Here is a 21,968-nt window from a genome sequence, read left to right on the forward strand (position 1 = left end):
GGAATTAGTGAAGTTCGGTGGCAGCAGGAACAGAACTTCTTGTCAGGTGAATGCGGGTTTATAAATACAAGAACAAATAGGGATAATGCAGGGTTGCGTTTAATAATGAATAAGAAAATAGTAAACTGGTTAAGCTACTGTGAACAGCATAGTGAACGCATTATGGTAGTCAAGACAGACATAGTCTATACCCACCACAGCAGTACAAGTTTATTAGCCGACTAGCTTCGCATGAGATTAAAAGAATGAAGAAATTTATAATGAAATAAAAGAAATTATTCAGATAGTTACGGGAGAGGAAAATTTAATTGTGATGGAGGACTGGAATTCTGTATTAGGAAGAGAAAGAGAAGGAAAAATAATAGGCGAATATGGACTGGGGGAAAGGAATGAAAGAGAGATCCGCTTGGTAGAATTTTGCACAGAGCATGGTTTAATCGTCGCTAACACTCGGTCTAGAAATCATTAAGGAAGGCTTTATATGTGGAAGAGACCTGGAGATACCATAAGGGTTCAGACTGATTATACAATGGTGAGACAAAGATTTCAGAACCAGTTTTAAAAGTGCAAGAAATTAAGAGGGGAGATGTGGACTCTGAACATAAATTATTAGTTATGAACTATAGATTGAACTAAAGAAATTGCAGAAAGGTGGGAAATTAAGGTGGTGGGACCCGGCTAAGTAGAAAGAACCAGAGGTTATTGAGAGTGTCAGGAGGAGCATTCGGGAACGATTAACAAGAACTCGAGAAAGGAATACAGTGGAGGCCGGCCGGAGTGGCCGTGCGGTTCTAGGCGCTACAGTCTGGAACCGAGCGACTGCTCCGGTCGCAGGTTCGAATCCTGCCTCGGGCATGGATGTGTGTGCTGTTCAAATGGCTCTGAGCACTATGGGACTTAACTTCTGAGGTTATCAGTCCCCTAGAACTTAGAACTACTTAAACCTAACTAACCGAAGGACATCACACACCGCTCAGTTCCAGACTGTAGCGCCTAGAAACGCTCGGCCACTCCGGCTGGCTGTGTGTGATGTCCTTACGTTAGTTAGGTTTAATTAGTTCTAAGTTCTAGGTGACTCATGACCTCAGAAGTTAAGTCGCATAGTGCTCAGAGCCATTTGAACCATTTTTTTGAATACAGTGGAATATGAATGGTTAGCTTTAAGAGATAAAATAGTGAACGCAGCTGAAGATCATATATGTAAAGCAAGAAGGCATGTTAGAAATCCTTGGGTGGCACAGGAAATATTGAAATTGATTGATGAAAGAAGAAAACATTAGAATGCAGCATTCAACCACTTCCACCGTCATACCTTAGCAAAAGATCTTGCTGAAAACCCAAGGAAATTCTGGTGGTACGTAAAATCGGTAAGCGGGTCGAAGGCTTCCATCCAGTCACTCACTGATCAGTCTCGCCTGGCAACGGAAGACAGCAAAACGAAAGCTGAAATTTTAAATTTCTCATTTGAGATATCTTTCACGTAGGAGGATCGTACAAACATACCGCCGTTTGAGTCTCGTACAGATTCCCGTATGGGGGACATAGTGATACGCATCCCCGGAGTTGAGAAGCAGCTGAATGGGTTGAAAATAAATAAATCGCCAGGTCCTGATGGGATTCCAGTTAGGTTTTACAGAGAGTACTCTACTGCATTGGCTCCTTACTTAGCTTGCATTTATTGCGAATCTCTTGCCCAACGTAAAGTCCCGAGCGACTGGAAAAAAAAAAAAAAAAAACAGGTGACGTCTGTATATAAGAAGGGTAGAAGGACGGATCCTCAAAATTCCATATCCTTAACATCGGTTTGTTTCAGGATTCTCGAACATAATCTTAGTTCGAATATAATGAATTTCCTTGAGACAGAGAAGTTGCTGTCCATGCATCAACACGGCTTTAGAAAGCATCGCTCCTGCGAAACGCGACTTGCCCTTTTTTCACATGATATCTTACGAACCATGGATGAAGGGTATCAGACGGATGGCATATTCCTTGACTTTCGGAAAGAGTTTGACTCGGGGCCCCACTGCAGACCCCTCACTGAGGTACGAGCATATGGGATTGGTTCCCAAGTATGTGAGTGGCTGGAAGACTTCTTAAACAATACAACCCAGTACGTTGTCCTCGATGGTGTGTGTTCATCGGTGGTGAAGGTATCATCTGGAGTGCCCCAGGGAAGTGTGGTAGGACCACTGTTTTTTTCTATCTACATAAATGATATTTTGGATAGGGTGGATAGCTCTGTGCAGCTGTTAGCTGATGATGCTGTGGTATACGGGAAGTTGTCGTCGTTGGGTGACTGTAGGAGGATACAAGATGACTTGGACAAGATTTGTGATTGGTGTAAAGAATGGCAGCTAACTCTAAATATAGATAAATGGAAATTAATGCAGATGAATAGGAAAAAGAATCCTGTAATATTTGAATACTCCTTTAGTAGTGTAGCGCTTGACACAGTCACGCCGATTAAATATTTGGGCGTAACATTGCAGAGCGATATGACGTGGGACAAGCATGTAATGGCAGTTGTGGGGAAGGCGGATAGTCGTCTTCGGTTCATTGGTAGAATTTTGGGAAGATGTGGTTCATCTGTAAAGGAGATGGCTTATAAAACACTAATACGACCTATTCTTGAGTACTGCTCGAGCGTTTGGGACCCCTATCAGGTCGGATTGAGGGAGGAAATAGAAGCAATTTAGAGGGGGGCTGCTAGATTTGTTACTGGTAGGTTTGATCATCACGCGAGTGTTAAGGAAATGCTTCAGGAACTCGGGTGGGAGTCTCTAGAGGAAAGGAGGCATTCTTTTCGTGAATCGCTACTGAGGAAATTTAGAGAACCGGCATTTGAGGCTGACTGCAGTACAATTTTACTGCCACCAACTTACATTTCGCGGAAAGACCACAAAGTAAGAGATTAGGGCTCGTGAAGTGGCATATAGGCAGTCATTTTTCACTCGTTCTATTTGGGAGTAGAACAGGGAGAGAAGATACTAGTTGTGGTACGAGGTACCCTTCGCCACGCATCGTATGGTCGATTGCGGAGTATGTATGTAGATGTAGATGTAGAAGGAGATGAAAGGAATACAAAAGTCTAAAAAATAGGATTGACAGGAAGTACAAAATGGCTAAGCAGGATTGGCTAGAGGACAAATGTAAGGATCTAGAAGCATGTATCACAAGGGGAAAATATATACTGCCTACAGGAAAATTAAAGCGGCCTTTGGAGGAAAGAGAAGCAGCGGTATGAATATCAAGAGCTCAGTTTGAAAAACCAGTCCTAAGAAAGTAAGGGAAAGCTGGAGACGAATCAGCAGGCAAAATTATAGAAATGGGAGTAGACGTAGATGAAGAGACATGATACTGCAAGGAGAATGTGACAGAGCACTAAAAGACCTAAGTCGAAACAAGGCCCCTGAAGTAGAATACATTCCGTCAGACCTACTGATAGCCTTCTGGGAACCAGCCATGACAAAACTCTTCCATCTAGTGTGTAACATGTTTGAGGCCGGTGAAATACACTCAGAATTCTAGAAGGATATAGTCATTCCAATTACAATGAAAGCTGGTCCCGAAAGGCGTGAACATTACCGAACTGTGAGTTCAATAGCTTAAGGTTGTAAATTACTAACACGAATTCCTTACAGAAGAATAAAAAACTGACAGAAGCCGACCATTATTTGGATTTGGATTCCTGAGAAATGTAGGAAAACGCGAGGCCGTAATGGCCCTACGAGTTATTTAGAAGATAGGGCACGGAAAGGCAATCCTACGTTTGTAGCATTTGTGGACTATTCACTATGCTGATTGGAAAACTTGCTTTCAAATTCAGAAGGCACAAGGGTAACATACAGGGAGCGAAAAGCTATTTACAACTTGTGCTGACACCAGACCGTGGTTGTGAGTCGAGGGGCATGAAAAGGGAGCAGTGATTGAGAAGAGATTGTGACACGATTGTAGCCTATCCCTGGTGTTACTCAATCTGTACATTGCGCAAGACTAAACGAAACGAAATAAAAATGTGGGGAAGGAACTGAAGTTCACGGAGAAGTAGTAAAAATGTTGAGGTTTGCCGATGATATCGTAATTGTATCAGACAACAGAGGGCTTTGAAGGGCAATTGAACGGAATGAATAGTGTCTTGAGAGGTGGATGTTAGATGGACATCAAGAAAATCAAAATAAGGGTAGTGAAATGTAGGTAAATTACATCAGCTGAAGCTGAGGAAATTAGAGTGGGAAACGGAATACTTATAAAGTAGAAGATGAGATTTGTTAGTTGCGCAGCGAAATATGTGATGGTCAAAGTAGAGAGGATATAAAATGTAGATGGGTAATGGCTAGAAGAGAGTTTCTGAAGAAGAGAAATTTGTTAACATGGAATATAGATTTAAGTTCCGGTAAGTCTTTCCTGAAATTTTGTATGGAGTGTAGTGACATGGAAGTGAAACGCAGTGAAACATTTATTATAAATAGTTTCGTTAAGAAGAGAATAGAAACCTTCGAAATGCGGTGCTACAGAAGAATGCTGAAAATTAGATAGGTCGATCTTGTAACTAATGAGGAGGTACTGAATAAAATTTGGGAGCAAAGAAATTTGAGGCATAACCTGACTTGGAGAAGGGATCTGTTTATAGGATACATTCTGAGACTTTAGGCGATAACAAACTTATTACTGTAAAGAAGTTTAGTTGGTAATAATCGTAGAGGGAGTCCAAGAGACGAATATTATAAGCAGATTCGAAGGAAGTATGTTGCGGTAGTTATTCGGAGATGAAGAGACTTGCACAAGATAGAATGGCATGGGGAGATACATCAGACCAGTCTTCGAACTGAAGATCACAACAACAACATTACTGTCAAAGAAAAATACAAATCTCCCACTAAAAATTACGTTGCCGTTGACGTCAGTGACAGCTCTTCCCGCCAGTAACTCTGGCAGCCCTAACCATGAGCGGACGTAAGAGTCAACACTACAGTCACAGCTTTCACGAGATATCTGTGAGGGAAGCTCTCGGGCGCGGGAGACCAAAGGACTGTTGTAATTGGAGGGCCTACCTGCTGCGTCACAGTGGTGCCCTCCCCCCCCCCCCCATAGTGCCCATGCCTGCTTCCTAGCCAAGCCAATAATGTCGCAGGCCGTAGCGACTGTCCTCCGTCGTCCCTCTCAAAACACGCCGCTTTGGACATCAGTGCTCACCCTCATAAAACGGTATCCGGGGCGTCCGCTAGCAGCCAATTACTAACATCAGAAGGCTAGCCCCGGGCGACTGTCTATGGCGCCTGTCTTACGGCCGGTAATCTCCCCTGCCGCCAATCTGTTCACTGGTGGACTGGCGGCGCTACTGTGTAGGCCGTTCGCATTTCTGGGAATCCGTCACCTACTACCCTCGCCGGCCACGCTTAAAGTTGGCACTGAAACCTCCAAAGCGATCGCAAGGTTGAAGAAAAAAATGATTTAATAAATGATATACAAATCAAACATAATAATGGAAGATGGACTGCCTTGATGGATCTACCACACGAAGTCAGTACAGACGAGTTACCTGTGTATCTCGCGACACCGTAAATGTACTTCATAATTAATGACGTAGGCCGCTTCCCGTGATCTAGGTTTTCTCATTTCATTGTGGTTAGATAGCTGAGATACTGTTGTCAAAGTAATACTTCATACTGAAGTATTGTGATAGCCAAACTAAGACTGCAGAGAGTACATAGCATACGAAGCGTTCTCACCGACAGAAGCCTACCACAATGTATCATGGGTTAGGGTCACCTAATCTTAGGAAATTTATCCACTAGCGCTATCATTTCTTCCAACATCTGTAGCCTTCGTGAAATGTGAATCGATTGAGAATTCCTAACATTAAACACATGCAATGAAGGAAGTATCACGGTGTTTACTCTTTTGTATCACTGATCAGGGATTGTTGACTTCACTATTGTGTTGGTGCTTCTCACGGAGGTCGGCGCTTCGAATCGTCCCATCGTTATGTCACTGTTAGCGAATGTTTGTGTGGCATGACAGTGCCAAAGATCCACTCACTGACCTTTTGCTGACTTGGTATTTTTGCGTTAAAATTCACGCATACTGTCAGCTTATGCTCGCATCCCATTTTTCTGATATTACGAATTCACCGTTTATTTAAAGCGTCTTTTATATTTCTTTACCTCTATGCGCAAAAGTGGTGTGCTCCATCGGCAAAGCCGCGTACGTTGAAAGGTTGCTTTAAAGTTCACTGTGAGATTTCCATAGAGTTACAGAACTAGATGCACAAGTTATAGACAAAACACTCCAATCCGCCGGTGCAATCAGTTTGTACTCTCGAGTAATAACTCGTAAATTTCTGTTTGGTCATCGGTAGTACACGACGTGCGATAAAAAAAGTTCTATGTTGCGTGTAATAGCTCTAGAACACATGAACAATTAAAAAAAATATATTTCCCGAGAAGTTTCGTAAATATGAAGTGACCTTGAATCAGTCCCCAGAAGTTCACCAGTGTCCATCACGAAAGATATTGCTTTAAACGCTGTAAAATATCACATTAAAGTCGAAAGAAACGAATACTGAACTAAAATCTATAATAAATGCTCATAAAACATAATTGTAGTATATCCGTAACAGGCTAACTCTATACACAAATGATGTATACAAAACCAAAGAGCCTTGTTCATAGCGATTCTTTTTATCAGCTGCACAGACAGTTTCAGTACCAGTTTAAGCTTTCAGTTATTCGACTTGTAGCTGAACTTTCTTCGTAGTTCAGTTTCTGTCAAAAACACAAGTGCCATTGGTGTAGGCACCGAATTGTAAAGAATGTTAATTCATTCTGCAGAAGTCATTTTAAGTATGAACATTCCCTCGATTGCATTGGGTAAGCATATCTGGGTATTTTGACTGTACAGGAAGTCTGTCGCCTTAGCAGTACGGTGAAGTGTGAAACAAACACAACATTACCATAGCTAAATTTGTGTTACCATTTTCACTTTCAAAATCATTATCTGGAAGTTTATTTTGCCCATTTAAGTAAACTTTTCTATCTGCTACATCAGGCATATTTTGCAGGTGAGAGTGTTGTGCGTTGGAACACTTCCAAGACTTAAGCTTCTAGCCAGCCCTGTAACAATGTTAAACATGTTTTCCTATTCCATGTTGCAAGGATAGCACTCTCTTTGTGTGTTGCAGTCTTTTTCTGAAATTAAAAAATATGCTCCAGATAAGTAAGGTTTCCTAGGTACAATATGGTCATGTACCAAGGAACAAATATTCTACTCAAATTTAAGTGTTGCAATCGGGAAAACCTCGTCAATACTGTATTTAATAGTTTATTTGTTATAGTATTGCTCTATGTCACACTAATAATCGGTAAATAAAACCTAATCGAGAAGAAATTTTATCAAAAACCAGTCACAAGTTAAAAGCATTTTGAAATTGAAACTGACGGTAACTAACACAAATTTCCATCTTCAAAACAGTGAATATCGCTAACACATTAAAGAAACTAAGTTTATTTGCAAACTTCAGTGTTCCATAGTAGAAAACGTTTTTCCGTTTCAAGGTAAAAGATGCTGCACGACTGACGAAGACTGGCTTAACTGTAAAAACGTTAGATACCAATTTTAAAAATACATATAATCTTACTCATCTTCAAAATCTGTGACTGTAGAATTAACAATATCCCCCAAACAGTTTTAATATGTTATACAGAACTTAAATACTGTATTTATCACAACCTCAAGTCTCACAACAAAAACAGTAGAAAATACCAGAAATTTCTTATGGTGGTTACTAGTGCGCATTCCTTCATGCAATTCTAAAACATCGTGTTTTCTTAGGTACGTTCTCCTCCAGGTTTAACAGTCTCCCATGCATTATATATGAGGCCACTGGAGTATTTCTAAATTGATGAGTATGGTATTCTTTCTCATAAGGACCGTACGAACTACCCCTCACCGATTTGTTACATACTGACAGCGTCTTAGGGTACGGCTAAGACTCCAACGATGTAATCAGCAAGAGAGAGCTTCCAAGCGTTTTCGAGAAAAGTGGGTTCGAAAGTTTGAGCCCGCAGCCGAGTGAGCAAACGCTTGAGGTCGCTAGATAGTTTCTCTCTCCTGGTTCTTTTTTTCGTTCCTACGTAACTCTAACAAAAGAGTCATTACAACTCTGCTCACTCGCTAAATCGATTACTCTAACCTCGTAATCATTCGTAGGATAATCGCTGTCCACTTTCGTCCGGTTCTCCTCAGGCTTGTAATCGTATGATGAAGATGAAGCGACTTCTTCGATTTCTTCAAACAAACCTGTTTTGTCCATTTCTGGGTGGGCAATTATGTCGTCTTGAGTCACAAGTTGTTTCTCTGCTGGCATTTCAGAAGTGCTGGAAATAGTTCTTCTCCAGTATCCGTGAATTGTGTGTGTTTTTACTGCAGAAAAACTCGAATCGATGAGATTGTTTTGGAGAAAGAACTGTCGCTATACACGACTGCCGTTTTTAATCGCACATTTGAACTTCATTGCAAACCAGACCAGCGTGGGATTAGTCGAGCGGTCTAGGGCGCTGCAGTCATGGACTGTGCGGCTGGTCCCGGCGGAGGTTCGAGTCCTCCCTCGGGCATGGATGTGTGTGTTTGTCCTTAGGATAATTTAGGTTAAGTAGTGTGTAAGCTTAGGGACTGATGACCTTAGCAGTTAAGTCCCATACGATTTCACACACATTTGAACATTTGCAAACCAGATTCGGCTACTCAGTCAGGTTCACTTTAATTTGCTAAAGACCTACCAGGCCCATCTCTACATTTACTCGTAGAATCAGACATCTTGTAGCGTTGGGAAGCAACTACCTCGACGAGCTAACATACGAATGAAGTATTACCTGGAACTATTACCCGGATTTTTAAATTCTGTTTTTCTCCTCTCTCCGCCATCCGAAGTAGTTTCTGCACATATAACTGTTTCTGGTGGTTCAAAACTACGCGCAGGAGTACCTGTAATATAAGCTCATACGATGAGTCACAATGACAATAAATATGTCGTTACAATTACGTGGAAGAAAAAGTACTAGCAGCGATCTTCGATCCGCGGACCTCCAGCATATGATACTAACAAGCGTCTACTCGCGCAACTACTGATTGCCTGAATGCGAGCGACCATACGAACATTATAAGGAGGTCTTAAATTTAAAAAACTAGATTTTCTCGAAAATGATTGAGAGCTGCGGCTTCCTGTTTACATAAACTATTTGATCAAAAGAATCCGGACACCTGGCTGAAAATGATTTAAAAGTTTGTGGTGGTCCCCATCGGTAATGCTGGACTTAAATACGGTGCTGGCCTACCCTTAGACTTGACGATATTTTCCACTCTCGCAAGCATACGTTCAATCAGGTGTTGGAAGGTTTGTTGGGGAATGTCAGCCCATTATTCACGGAGCGCTGCACTGAGGAGAGGTATCGATGTCGGTTGGTGAGACCTGGCACGAAATGGGCGTTCCAAAACATCCCAAAAGTGTTCTGTAGGATTCAGGTCAGTCCATTCCAGGTGAGCCCATTACAGGGATGTTACTGTCGTGTAACCACTCCGCCACAGGCCGTGCTTTATGAACAGGTGCTTGGTTCTACTGAAAGATGCAATTGCCATCCCCGAATTGCTCTTAAACAGTTGGAAGCAAGAAGGTGCTTAAAACATAAATGTAGGCCTGTGATGTGTTAGTGCCACGCAAGCCAACAAAGTTTGCAAGACTCCTCCAAGAAAAACACCACCACACTATAACACCATCGCTTCCTAATTTTATTGTTGGCAATACTCAGGCTGGCAGATGATGTTCACCGGACATTCGCCATACCCACAACCTACCATCGGACCGCCACATTGTTTACCGTGATTCTTCACTCAGCACAACGCTTTTTCACTGTTCAATCGTCCAATGTTCACGTTCCTTACACCAAGCGAGACGTCGTTTGGCATGTAGCGGGGTGATGTGTAGCTTACGAGCAGCCGCTCGACCGTGAAATCCAAGTTCTCTCACCTCCCGCCTGTCATAGTACTTGCAGAGCATTCTGATGCAGTTTGGAATTCCTGTGTGATGTGTGTGTGTGTGAATTGCCTACTACACGTTACGACCCTTTTCAACTGTCGGCGGGGTCTCTGTCAACAGACGAGGTCGGCCTGTTCACTTTTGTGCTGTGTGTGTCCCTTCACGTTTCCAATTCACTATCACAACGGAAACAGTTGACCTAGAGATGTTTAAGAGTGTGGAAATCTCGCGTACAGACGTATGACATAAGTGACACCCAATCATCTGACTACGTTTGAAGTTCGTGAGTTCCGCGGAGCGCTCCATTCTGCTTTCTCACGACGTCTAATGACTACTGAAGTCGCTGATATGGAGTACCTGGCAGTAGGTGGCAGCACAATGCAGCTAATAAGAAAAATGTATGTTTTTGGGGATTTCCGGATACCTTTGACCACGTAGAGTATGTTGAAGACCTAGTCGTGTCCTACACACCCTGTCAATATGAATCAAGTGAGGGGAAGTTCGTATGGTCAGCTTGTATCAGTTATGAGACTGTGCTTCGTAACTTAAGAGGCACAATGTTTCGTGCTGTGACGTCTCGTGTTTCCCTGGAAGTGGTGGTTCATCAACAGCCGGTAATTGGTAGACGTGAAGCGATCGCCTGGACATGGGCCACTAATAGCTACCACGGTTGGCACTTGCCACACGCCGTGCTGGCCTCACTACCTCCGGCAGCAGGGATCGATTGCTGCTCTGATGATGGGAAAGAGGCGGTATTCTCCACGAATGGCATAAATACTGAACTGAGCACTCGGTCACACGGCCAAGACGACATTGTATGTGGCAATTTCGTGACGATGTTTAAAGTTTCCGCGATAGATGAGTCAAGGTTTCTCAGTCACTATTTGTACCAAGCCGATTATGTCACGCATCGGCGTAATGTTCCCCCTTCTTTGAATGTGTCTCCACTATTTCTGCAACAATGCCCATAAAAACAAAGACAAAAAGTACACTCAACGAAAATGATCACCGTCATACGGAGACTCAGTATAATTAAGCACGCGCGTTTCTGAAGCTGCCAACGTGTTTCGATAGTTCCTATTTTTTAAATAAAAATAACCGAAGCGATAAATGTGTGGAGTTTCATAGACATCGTAATACAATAACAGATCTCAACTAACTTCATTATAAATATGGAGAAATATTTCCCCAAGGAAAGAGAAGCATATCATTCATTAGTTTTACGGTCACGGGAGGACTCAAAAATTGTTCGGTTCAGGTGTGCTCGATTGCGCAAGTAGAAAGACAAAGTGGAGATGATGCCTACCTGGCAGAATCTTACGCTCACTCTCACATTTACGAGACAAATACCGGTGTTAAGCTCACATTGAGCCAAAACTCCGGTGAGATATTTTCCGAGTAATTTGTTATACCTGTGGTCTGGGGTGGGTCCGTATGGAGTAGTAATGTAATTATGATTTATTCCACTTTGCTATCAGAATTATCTGTATTTCTTGAAAACTAAGTTCAGATCAGTAAAAAGCTCTGATACGTAATTACCAAAGCGTAATAACACGAAAGGATCGTGTTGTTTGTGGAGCCTAAGTAAAGATGCAAAACAACTGAGGTGGTTGACATCGTTGCAGGAACAACTGAACATAGCATCGTGGTGCCGCTATTCGATTGCATTCTGCGAACCCGTTAATGAAATGAGTATTGGCCGAATCCTCATCAGTAAATCTATCCATACTGTCGTGTACCACTGTTAAAGTACAACCAACACTGCCGGGAAAACAAACCAGTTAGAAGACCGAGTAATATTGAATGCAAGCTTGAGGACCAAAAGTAATGCAGGCCTTGTTGTCGTCAACAGCAAATACTGCGAGTAAATGGAAGAAGTTTGTTTCCAAACAAACCAGCAGCGCTTACCGTCACATATGGACTATTGTGCAGATACACTCTACGCCGCCAATATATATACAGGGTTATTGACGAAGATATGCAAATATTTTAATATGTAATGCAGAAGTAAAACTAAAGAAAAAAATTCGTATAAACATAGTTCCGCAAATATTTAGTTACGGAGTTACGGCTAACACAAAATTTTGCCTGAAATTTAACAACTTCGCTAATATGAAGCCATCACAAATCTGTACGACTTTAAAGTGAAGCATGATTTCGATTTGTTTTGTTGCTACTGACCTGGTAAATCTGATAGAACATGTCCCAGACTTGTATCTGCAGTAGTATTCCAGAACATCCAGAGAAGCAAAGAAGTAATTTTGTAAAATTATTAACTTATTATCTGTTCGACCCAATTTGCTTTTTTAAATTCCAAACAATTACACAAAGTTTAAAAAAAATGGTTCAAATGGCTCTGAGCACTATGGGACTTAACTTCTGAGGTCATCAGTCCACTAGAACTTAGAATTACTTAAACCTAATTAACCTAAGGACATCACACAACACCCAGCCATCACGAGGCAGAGAAAATCCCTAACCCCGCCGGGAATCGAACCCGGGAACCCGGGCATGGGAAGCGAGAACGCTACCGCACGACCACGAGATGCGGGCACAAAGTTTTCACCAGAAGTTGTAGAGAATATAATTTTGGAAAAATTATGGTAATAACGTTAACTAAAACTGTATGAATGTCAGATAATCTGCTTTTATTAATACCATATCACACGTGAATTCATGTTAAACCGGAAAAAATAAGGCTCAGTGTTAAGGAAGTTGTACAGTGTACATACAATTTCACAGTACATTCACAATAAATGTTAAAAAATCTCTTTCTGGTGAAAATGTTGATGTAAAATTATATTAATGGCGTTGGTGAAACGTGGAGGCCGCTGTCATGTTCAAAATAAAATTGCAATCGCGTAGCAAGTCGAACATCTTCGAGATAGCGGGGCATTTCTTCTTGAAGGAATTTAAAGTACGTCTCGTCAGTTAGGCGTCCTGGGAAAACGAATTGTCCTATAAAGTATGTGTTGATTATACCACACCACACATTTATGGTAAATCGCTGCTGGAAATTGCGTTGCACTGTTGCATGTGGGTTTGCTTCAGACTATACGTGCTCGTTATGTAAATTGTTATACCATCTTGGGTAAACTGTGCCTCACCAGTAAATAAAATGTATTTGTGTAACTGCCGATTAGTATTGAACCAGTTGCACAACTCCAAGCGAAGGGCAGGATCTCCTGGACATAAACGATGCACTTTTTGTTCATAGTAAGGACACAGATTTTTGTACTTCAGTGTGCGCCATACCTCAGATTGTAAAATACCTAATCGTTGAGAGATACGCCGTGCACTGGTACCCAGACTACGTTGAACAGCATCCGTAATATCCTCATCATCGTCTTCACGTATCGAGGGCTCGTACTGATTATTAACTCTAGACAGATAACCTCTCTACCGCAACATTCGATAATCTCCACTAATGGTTCGTGCATTCGGAATCCTTTGAGTTTGATAACGTAAGCGATATACCTTATTTCACTACACTGTTGTTATCATGTTCTTTCACTGAACAATACAGAAAACTAACTCGTTTAAGGGTTAGGGCAGGCTGTGGTGGCCGAGCGGTTGTAGGCGCTTCATTCCGTAACCGCGCTGCTGCTACGGTCGTAGGTTCGGATCCTGCCTCTGGCATGGATGTGTGTGATGTCCTTAGGTTGGTTAGGTTTAAGTAGTTTTAAGTCTAGGGGACTGCTGACCTCAGATGTTAAGTCCCAGAGTGCTCAGAGCCATTTGAGTTTCTTCAAGGTTAGGAAACGACTGAAACAACTTACAACGTTTCTACATTATTAATGGAAAGTAAACAAATTTGTGTAGTAATCTGTGCTTCTCTGGATGCATATATACGTCTGGAAATTATTTTATTAGAGTCACCAGACCAATAACAAGAAAATAAATGGAAATCGTGCTTTAATCTCGTATAGTTTCGCGATGACTTCGTATTAGCGAAATGGCTAAATTTCAGGCAAAATCTGTTATTAGCCGTAACTCCCTAACTAAACATTTGCGGACCTATGTTTATATTAACAGATGAAGTAGAAGCATGAAAACGAATTTCCCTATAGATTGTGCTAGCCCTCGCTATAGGGCCCGTGAGACCTCGTCTGCAGCGCCATCTGCTTCCTGTAACTCGAGTTCCATACATCTGTATCTGTTTCAAACCCGTAAACATTTCGACTTTTGTGCCTAATAACTACGATTTGCGGACAGCATTGGTCTTCTGTTATCATTTGAAGAAAACCGTTGCAGAACCGCATCGAATACTTGGTGAAGCTTTCGGCAAACATGCTCTTGGGAAAACACAGTGTTTCCAGTGGTTAAAAAAATTCAAAAGTGGTGTTTTTGACATGAGAAACGCCGTGCGCGAGAAACCACCGGAAAAGTTGGAAGACAATGATTTGCAGGCTTATTGGATGACGATGATACTCAAACTCAACAGGAACTCGCGGAAAAATTGAATGTCACGCACAAAGCCATTTCTCTTCGGTTGAAAGCTATGGGAAAGTTACAGGAAGTGGGAACTGAATAAAAGACAGCAAGCAAATCTGAAGATTACTTGTGAAATGCTGCTCGCCAGATACAAAAGAAAGTCCTTTCTCCATCGAATAGTCACATGTGATGTAAAATGGATATATTTTGTGAATCCTAAGCGTCGTAAATCATGGGTGAATCCAGGCAAACCGTCTACATCCACTACAAGACCAAATCGCTTTGGGAAGAAGACACTGCTCTGTGTTCGTTGGGATCAGATGGGTGTTATCTATTAGGAGCTGCTAAAACGTGGTGAAACCGTTAACACTGATCGCTACCAACAACAAATGATCGATGTAAATGGAGCATTACTTGAAAAACGTCCGGAATGTGAAAAAGTCCTTCATGATAACGCCCCATCACACACAGCAAAACGGGTCAGGGAAACGATCGAGACGTTCATTTGGGAAATGCTAGGGCATGCGGCTTATTCTGCAGACTTGGCTCCATCCACTTATCGTCTGTTTGCATCTCAGGGGCACGCTCTCGCTGAACGAAGCTTGTATTCGTATGGAAATGAACGAAAATGGCTCGCCGACTGGTTCACTTAAAAAGAAGAACTGTTTTCCTTTGTCATAGCATTAGAAAATTTGAAATATGTGGTAAGTTCTAAGGGACCAAACTGATGAGGTCGTGGGTCCCTAGGCTTACACACTACGTAATCTAACTTAAACTAACTTACACTAAGGACAATACACACCCATGACCAAAGGAGGACTCGAACCTCCGACGGGAGCAGCCGCGGGTACCGTGGCTCGGCGACCTGGTATTCATAGAGAAATATGTAAATAGCAATGGAGATTATTTTCAATAAGATGTCTTTTATCAGTTTCAAACAACACGTGTAATTGTTGCAATCAAATTCCGGTTTCATACTTCTGTTGGACCCTAAGTGACTGGAAAACCATGGCTTAGTCAGATGACACACACCACTGCCCCGCTACACGGGGAAGACTCAGCCGCGGCCCTCATTGAGCCTGTCAGCACAGCCAACATGAGAGGAGTCGTGCCGCTACGCTACCACGCATTCCGAGCGCTTGGCTTCGACGCACGCTCACCAAACACCGATGGACGACCTGGGCCATCCCCCGCGCGAAGTCACCACAGACAACGCGGCAGGGGCTCTCACAGCTCACACTGCACCACACCGTGCTGCAGCACCGTCACGGACTGACCTCTCATGGCAAACACTTGGCATGAAACGGTATCCGATTGTACGATACCCATGAAACGGTATCCGATTGTACGATACCCGGTTCTAACTTAATTCATCCTTGCATGGCCTATCGCAGTCAACAAGACATTCGCTACTGCTCTTACTACCCGACCTAACTATCGCAGAGGTTCTTTTCCTGTGGCACTTGCCTTGGCACTTTACCCTCTGCCCTTGAAACCGCTATCCTTCGTTCGACTTTCGACCCAATCTATCTCCAGATGAGCGCGTATAAATGGGTTAACCTTAACCAGATGTACTCAAACATCGCAGTACTCGCATCCTGCGACACCTCACTTTAGTGAATACTAACCCGTATGCAGAGATAGCAGTAGACCTTGAGAGTTGAGTTGGCCATCATGCTCCACCTCGTCTCTTTTTTTTTAAAAGACACCAAGGACTCATCGTTCCGAATGGGACGGAAATCTATAGGTGAGTAAGGTGACAAAAATCATGCGATAGCGAAATGCACATATACGGGAGGCGGTAATGTCGCGTTCACAAGATATAAAAGGGCAGAGAATTGGCAGTGCTGTCAAATGTACTCCGGTGATGATTCATGAGAAAAAGCGTCCAATGTGATTTACGGTCGCACGACGAGAACTAACGGACATCGAGCGCGGAATGGTGGTTGGAGACGCATTGGACATTCCTTGTCAGAAATCGTTAGGGAATCCAATCTTCCGAGATCAACAATCGAAAGAGTGTGCCGAGAATACCACATATTAGGCTTTATCTCTAGCCACGGACAACGCAGAGGTCGACGGGTTTTACTTAACGACCGAAAGCAGTGGCATTTCCGTACATTCGTCAGTGCTAACAGACAAGGTAACACTGCATGAAATAACCACTGAAATGCATGTGAGACGTAAGGCGAACGTGTGTTAGAACAGTGCGGCGAAATGTAGCGTTAATGGAGTGAGGCAGCAGACGGTTGACGCGAGTGTCTTTGCTAACAGCAGGATGTCACCTGCAGCGCCTCTCCTGGTGTCGTGACCATCTCAGTGGGACCCTGACTGGAAACATGGCTTGATCAGATAAGGCTTGATCAGGCAGGCTCCTCCAACAAGCTCGGGATTTCGACCACCTAACGCGCCAATTGGACCGAATATGGCAAAGTCGAATAACTGCTTGAATAAAGGCCAGAGGTGGACCAAGGCGTTATTACCTGTCTCAATTTTGTGAAGCTCTTTCTCTTGAATTAATCATCTACTCTGTTTGAAACTGTAATCATGTGTTTGTCTGTAGATGTAAATCACGTCCGTTTCGGAAAATGCTTTCATGATAGGTCGATTTTTGTTTGTCGTAGAGTATATTTTACGTGCAATACAATAGCGATCAAGGGTAAAAAGTCAAATGAAATGTAATTACACTGTAATTAGCCACTCGACACCAGGTGTCCCTTACACCACAATACTTAATAAGCTTCCCAGAGTAATCTTTGATATTCAGAATGAGATTTTCACTCTGCAGCGAAGTGTGCCGTGATATGAAACTTCCTGGCAGATTAAAACTGTGTGCCGGGCCGAGACTCGAACTAGGGACCTTTGCCTTTCGCGGGAAAGTGCTCTACCAATTGAGAGACCCAAGCTTGGGTCGCTCAGTTGGTAGAGCACTTGCCCGCGAAAGGCAAATGTCCCGAGTTTGAGTCTCGGCCCGGCACACAGTTTTAATATGCCAGGAACTTTAATCTCTGATATTGTTTCTGTAGAATTCTAGGTCACCCTGTAGAGTGGGTTATCTATGGTAATTACTCCTGGCATGGTACAAGTCATTCTATCTTTTAAGAATTCATCATCTGTATCCTTAAGGTTGTATTAATATCGATTAGAATGCACGCAATGTATGGAATTACAGCAACGCTAGGCGCGGTTTTGGACTCAAGAATAAAAGTCGTAGAACGTTAACACGTGGAAAAAAGTTTTCTCAGCCCTCTTCATGAAATCTCCACCATCTCTTTTACACATTACAATCGTTGTCTCCCTCCAAAACGTCTCATTTTCCTACACTGTAAATTTAACTAGTTCTGGAGACAACAATCTCTCTCTCTTTCTTAGATAACCTCTTCGCCATATATTCTCCATACTTTATTTTCATTTCGTACTTTATCGATGCACTTAATGTCGGAAATTATTCTGCAGCGAAAGGTTTAAAATGCTTACCTTTTCTTTCGTAGCCCCACAGTCCACGTGGGACTCGCAGTTTCCTTCATCAGTTATATTTCACGTATTTTGTTGAACCCTGGCGCCTCTGATGATACCTCCTTCAGCAATTCTCTCCCTTCCTCCTCCCCCCCCCCCTCCCTCCCTCTCTCTCTCTCTCTCTCTCTCTCTCTCTCTCCCCATCTCAAACAAAAACTCCTCTCATGTCTTACTGTACACGCCTGTCCCTGAGATTCTACAGTGGATACAGATAGAGAAACAGAAGACGTCTTCTACTAGCAGCGTTTTCCTCCTGGGATACCTAGGTTGTTAGTATTTCGCAGCTACATCAGATTTGGCTAATATGTAACTGAAGAGCATGCCCACATTGGCTATAATATGAGGGTTGGAACTTAAATAGTGGCAACAATTTATTCACAACCGATACAACAGAGTTACATGTTTGCACCTGTTACTGTTCTTCAGAGTAGTCACTAGCGTTGTGTAGAACAAGTTGCTAGCTATGTGGAAGGCGTAGTATACCGTTAGCAGAGCCTGTGCTGTTGATGGTGCGAATGGAGCGGTCTACTGCCTGTCGAATCTCTGGAACAGTTCTGAAGCGAATGCTACGAAGTGGTTCCTTCATCTTCGGAATAAAATCAAACTCACAATGACTTAAGTCCTGGTAGTATGATGGATCGTACAGTACTTCTCAGTCCCATCGACCGAACAGAGCAGCCACAGCTTGCGCTGTATGCGCCGGCGCATTGTCGTCCAAAATGATGGGTGGATTGCGCAGAATGTGTCGCCGCTTCTTTCGAAAAGCTGGTCGCAGGTGATGGTCTAAAAACGACCAGGTGCAAACATGTAACTCTTCTGTAACGGTTGTGAATAAATAGTTGCCACTATTTAAGTTCCAACTTAATGGAAAATTCTAACACATTCCACAGTCGTAAAATAGGAACACGCTCAGAAATGGGTGACCGTTAAGATTTTAAGCAATCGCATGAGACCAAATGGGCAGATAACAAGAACGAAATGGTAAGCAGATACCGATTACTAACTCACGCCTGGAGAGTCACACACAACGAGGCTACAGTGAGAAAACTTCCACTCCTACACAAAACTTAGTATCTACCACATACGGAGCACCACGCTTTTGGAGCTATTTAAACTCACTTTTTTTAAGACTTAGTAGACTACAGATTGGCTTTCATCATTGGGAATCACATCTCAACTATAGTGGTAAATTAATCGAACTGGGAGTACTTAACCAAAATTTATATTTTTGGTGCTTCTGTCGTAAATTCTATGTGCCTCTTTCGACGATGATCTTCATCGCCATGAAACAGTTTCTAATGTAGAACAAATTTCTCCTGACCAGATATCCACAACTGTTGATATTCACAAATAAGATTCGTTATAGCTGTAAAAAATTTTATTTGCTAACAGGGAAGCACAGCTCGGTTTTGGCACCTTCGTTCGATCTTCATTATCATATGAAAAGTTATAAATAAAGAGTGAAGACTATCCAAATTGTTAACAGTAAAAAAGCAAAAGAGAACTTACAGTACAATTCTTAAAAAAAAGTACGCACATAAAATGTGAATCCATTGAAGTCGAACAACAGAGGTTAAATTAGGTTAAAATAGTGCATTCCTGGTACATTGCATAAAAAAGGAGATCATTTTAATTCCTAGTCTTTAATTGAATTTTCTCATGCTGAGAAATTAGAAAGAGCGATCTGTTTTACTTGGTAAGAACTTTCTAAAGCCGGGACTGCTTAAATATTTCTTTATTTACAATCAAACCTGACGACAGACTTTGCTGTCATCTTCAGATCTTCAAAATTTTATTTTTTTAAAATGTGTTAACGTTGGACCTCACGTTATGTTTTCGTGTGCTACATTTTATTTACCTCACGGCTTGGCGTGAGGTCGAACTCAAAATGAACACGTTTTGTAATACAAAATTTCAAGGCCTAAAGATAACAGCAAAGTCTGTCGAATCTGGTCGTTTGTAAATAAAGAAATATTTTTGCGATCTTGGCCTTAGGAAGTTTTTCCTAGGCTTTACTTGGTTTTGGCCCTATTTGTTGATTTTTAATGGGTTTACGGCACATGCTGTAATCGGTAATATTAGTGCCTCAGTGCAGTTCATTCTAGTCTGTGAGTTCCTGGACTAGATGAAAACCGTTACAATATCTCAGAATTTCATCGTCAGTTGGGGGCGAGCGGTACGTTCGTTACCGTTGCGGCTATACTGCCTCTTCCGCCGGCATTTCAACTTTGGTGTGTGCTTGGGACGGGCCTGATGGGTGTGTGACGCCAGTAAGTCCTCTGCGAGAGGCTTTCTGGTAGACCTAGCAGTTGAAAGGGTCTTCTGTTTTACGCCATTTACCGAGGACGTACTATTATACCCCGATCTAACTTCTGTTATTCGACTTTTAAGGAGCCCTTTTCATGTATGTAAGTACGGATTCCTCTTAAGAATTTTAGTACAACTTCTCTTTAACTTTTTTAATGATAACAATTTGGATAGGCGTCATTATTTATTTCCAACTTTGCAGATACATCTGAAGATAAGACACAGTTCCTGAAAGTGGGTTGTAAAAAAAACAACCTGTGGCGAAACTTAACAGTGATGAGTTTCTAATTTTTAGACCATAGCGCTTACCGAGGTCTTTCGGCTGAGTTGTTTCTAATATGAGGATAAAAATCCGCTATTGTTGCAGGGTTCCTGAACGCGAATCTGGCGCCGCACTTAAAGGCGCGAGTGGCGAACTACGGCCTGATGGACCAGATCGCGGCGTTGCACTGGGTGCAGCAGAACATCGCACACTTTGGCGGCGACCCCTCCAACGTGACGCTCTTCGGCCACGGGACCGGCGCCGCCTGCATCAACTTCCTCATGACGTCGCCCACCGTAATGCCAGGTAAGTCGCAGCTGCCTACTCCCTAAACTACGTGTGTTCAAACGTCGGACACAATCACGGCGGAAGGTACGTTGAAGCAGTATTATAGATGTTTCTTCCTGTTCCATTCGCGTACCGAACGAGGGAACAATTGACAAGGCACCTTAGGAACTTCATTACGTATGTAGACATTTCATCCTTCCCGGGAGTCGATAATGTCGACGACTTTTGCCTGATCGACGTTATTGGCAAGGTACCAGTTCCGGGAATTGCAAATCTTTTGAGAATATTAATTTAAAATTCGAAGTCGGATTACTAATGACGCAAGAAATATTTTCTTTGTGTGACATAATTAAAAACTCCCAATTTTCTGATTTTTTTCCCTTTATTTTCACTGTGAAACCTTGCTCCTTGCCAGATTTCTTGGTCAATGGGAAGTACCATATAGGTTTTAAAGGATGAGTTTGCGGGTGTCAAAATATGTGGCATAAACAGCCGTATCTTTGGACTACATTGACTAAGGAGCTTAAATTTTTTACACCACCAAGAGACCATGTAGCTTAGTATGTGAAAATTATTTTAAATGAATGTCTACTTGTGCCTCAGAAAAGACATCCTAACAGAGTGCCGGCCAGAAAGAAATTTGGATAACAAATGACCATTTTTTTATTGCAAATTAACACTATCGGAACTTTTCCTACATCTGTTCTGCGAAACATTGATTCACGCCAAAATTCGTGATTCTAGGTTAACGGGAAACATCCTACAGCTTTTGATAGTTGAGTATCAAAATATGTGATATAAATGACCGCATCTTTCGACTGTATTGACTTAAACCTTACATTTATTACACCGCCAAGGGACCATTGCCTCACTATGTGACATAAATTTCAACGTGATACGTCTACCCATTCTTAAAACAAAAAAACAAAAAAAAGGGCTTAACAGTCGGACCTATTGACGAACGCACCGACAGAGAGAGGCAGGCAATAAAATGATCTTGTAAGTGTTTCGTTTTTACAGACTGACGTATGGGACCCTAAAAATGATTGTTTATACGACTACATATTCGTCGTAATCTCTCATTATCGCTGCGTGAGGTATACTATTGTGACAGCATAATGATTCAAATGG

At 42.3% G+C, this 21,968-nt stretch overlaps 1 protein-coding gene across 1 annotated transcript in view; it reads left to right on the plus strand.

Moving 5' to 3' along the window:
- The window catches only part of LOC126335344 (neuroligin-4, X-linked-like), a 397,024-nt gene that overhangs the window by 92,252 nt on the left and 282,804 nt on the right, over positions 1-21,968 (plus strand). Inside the window, exon 3 of the mRNA XM_049998528.1 lies at positions 20,655-20,855. Within this exon, the coding sequence (XP_049854485.1) occupies positions 20,655-20,855 (201 nt within the window). The remainder of the gene's footprint in view (positions 1-20,654; positions 20,856-21,968) is intronic.

This window comes from Schistocerca gregaria, chromosome 2 (assembly GCF_023897955.1).
Source record: "Schistocerca gregaria isolate iqSchGreg1 chromosome 2, iqSchGreg1.2, whole genome shotgun sequence".
Taxonomy (NCBI): domain Eukaryota; kingdom Metazoa; phylum Arthropoda; class Insecta; order Orthoptera; family Acrididae; genus Schistocerca; species Schistocerca gregaria.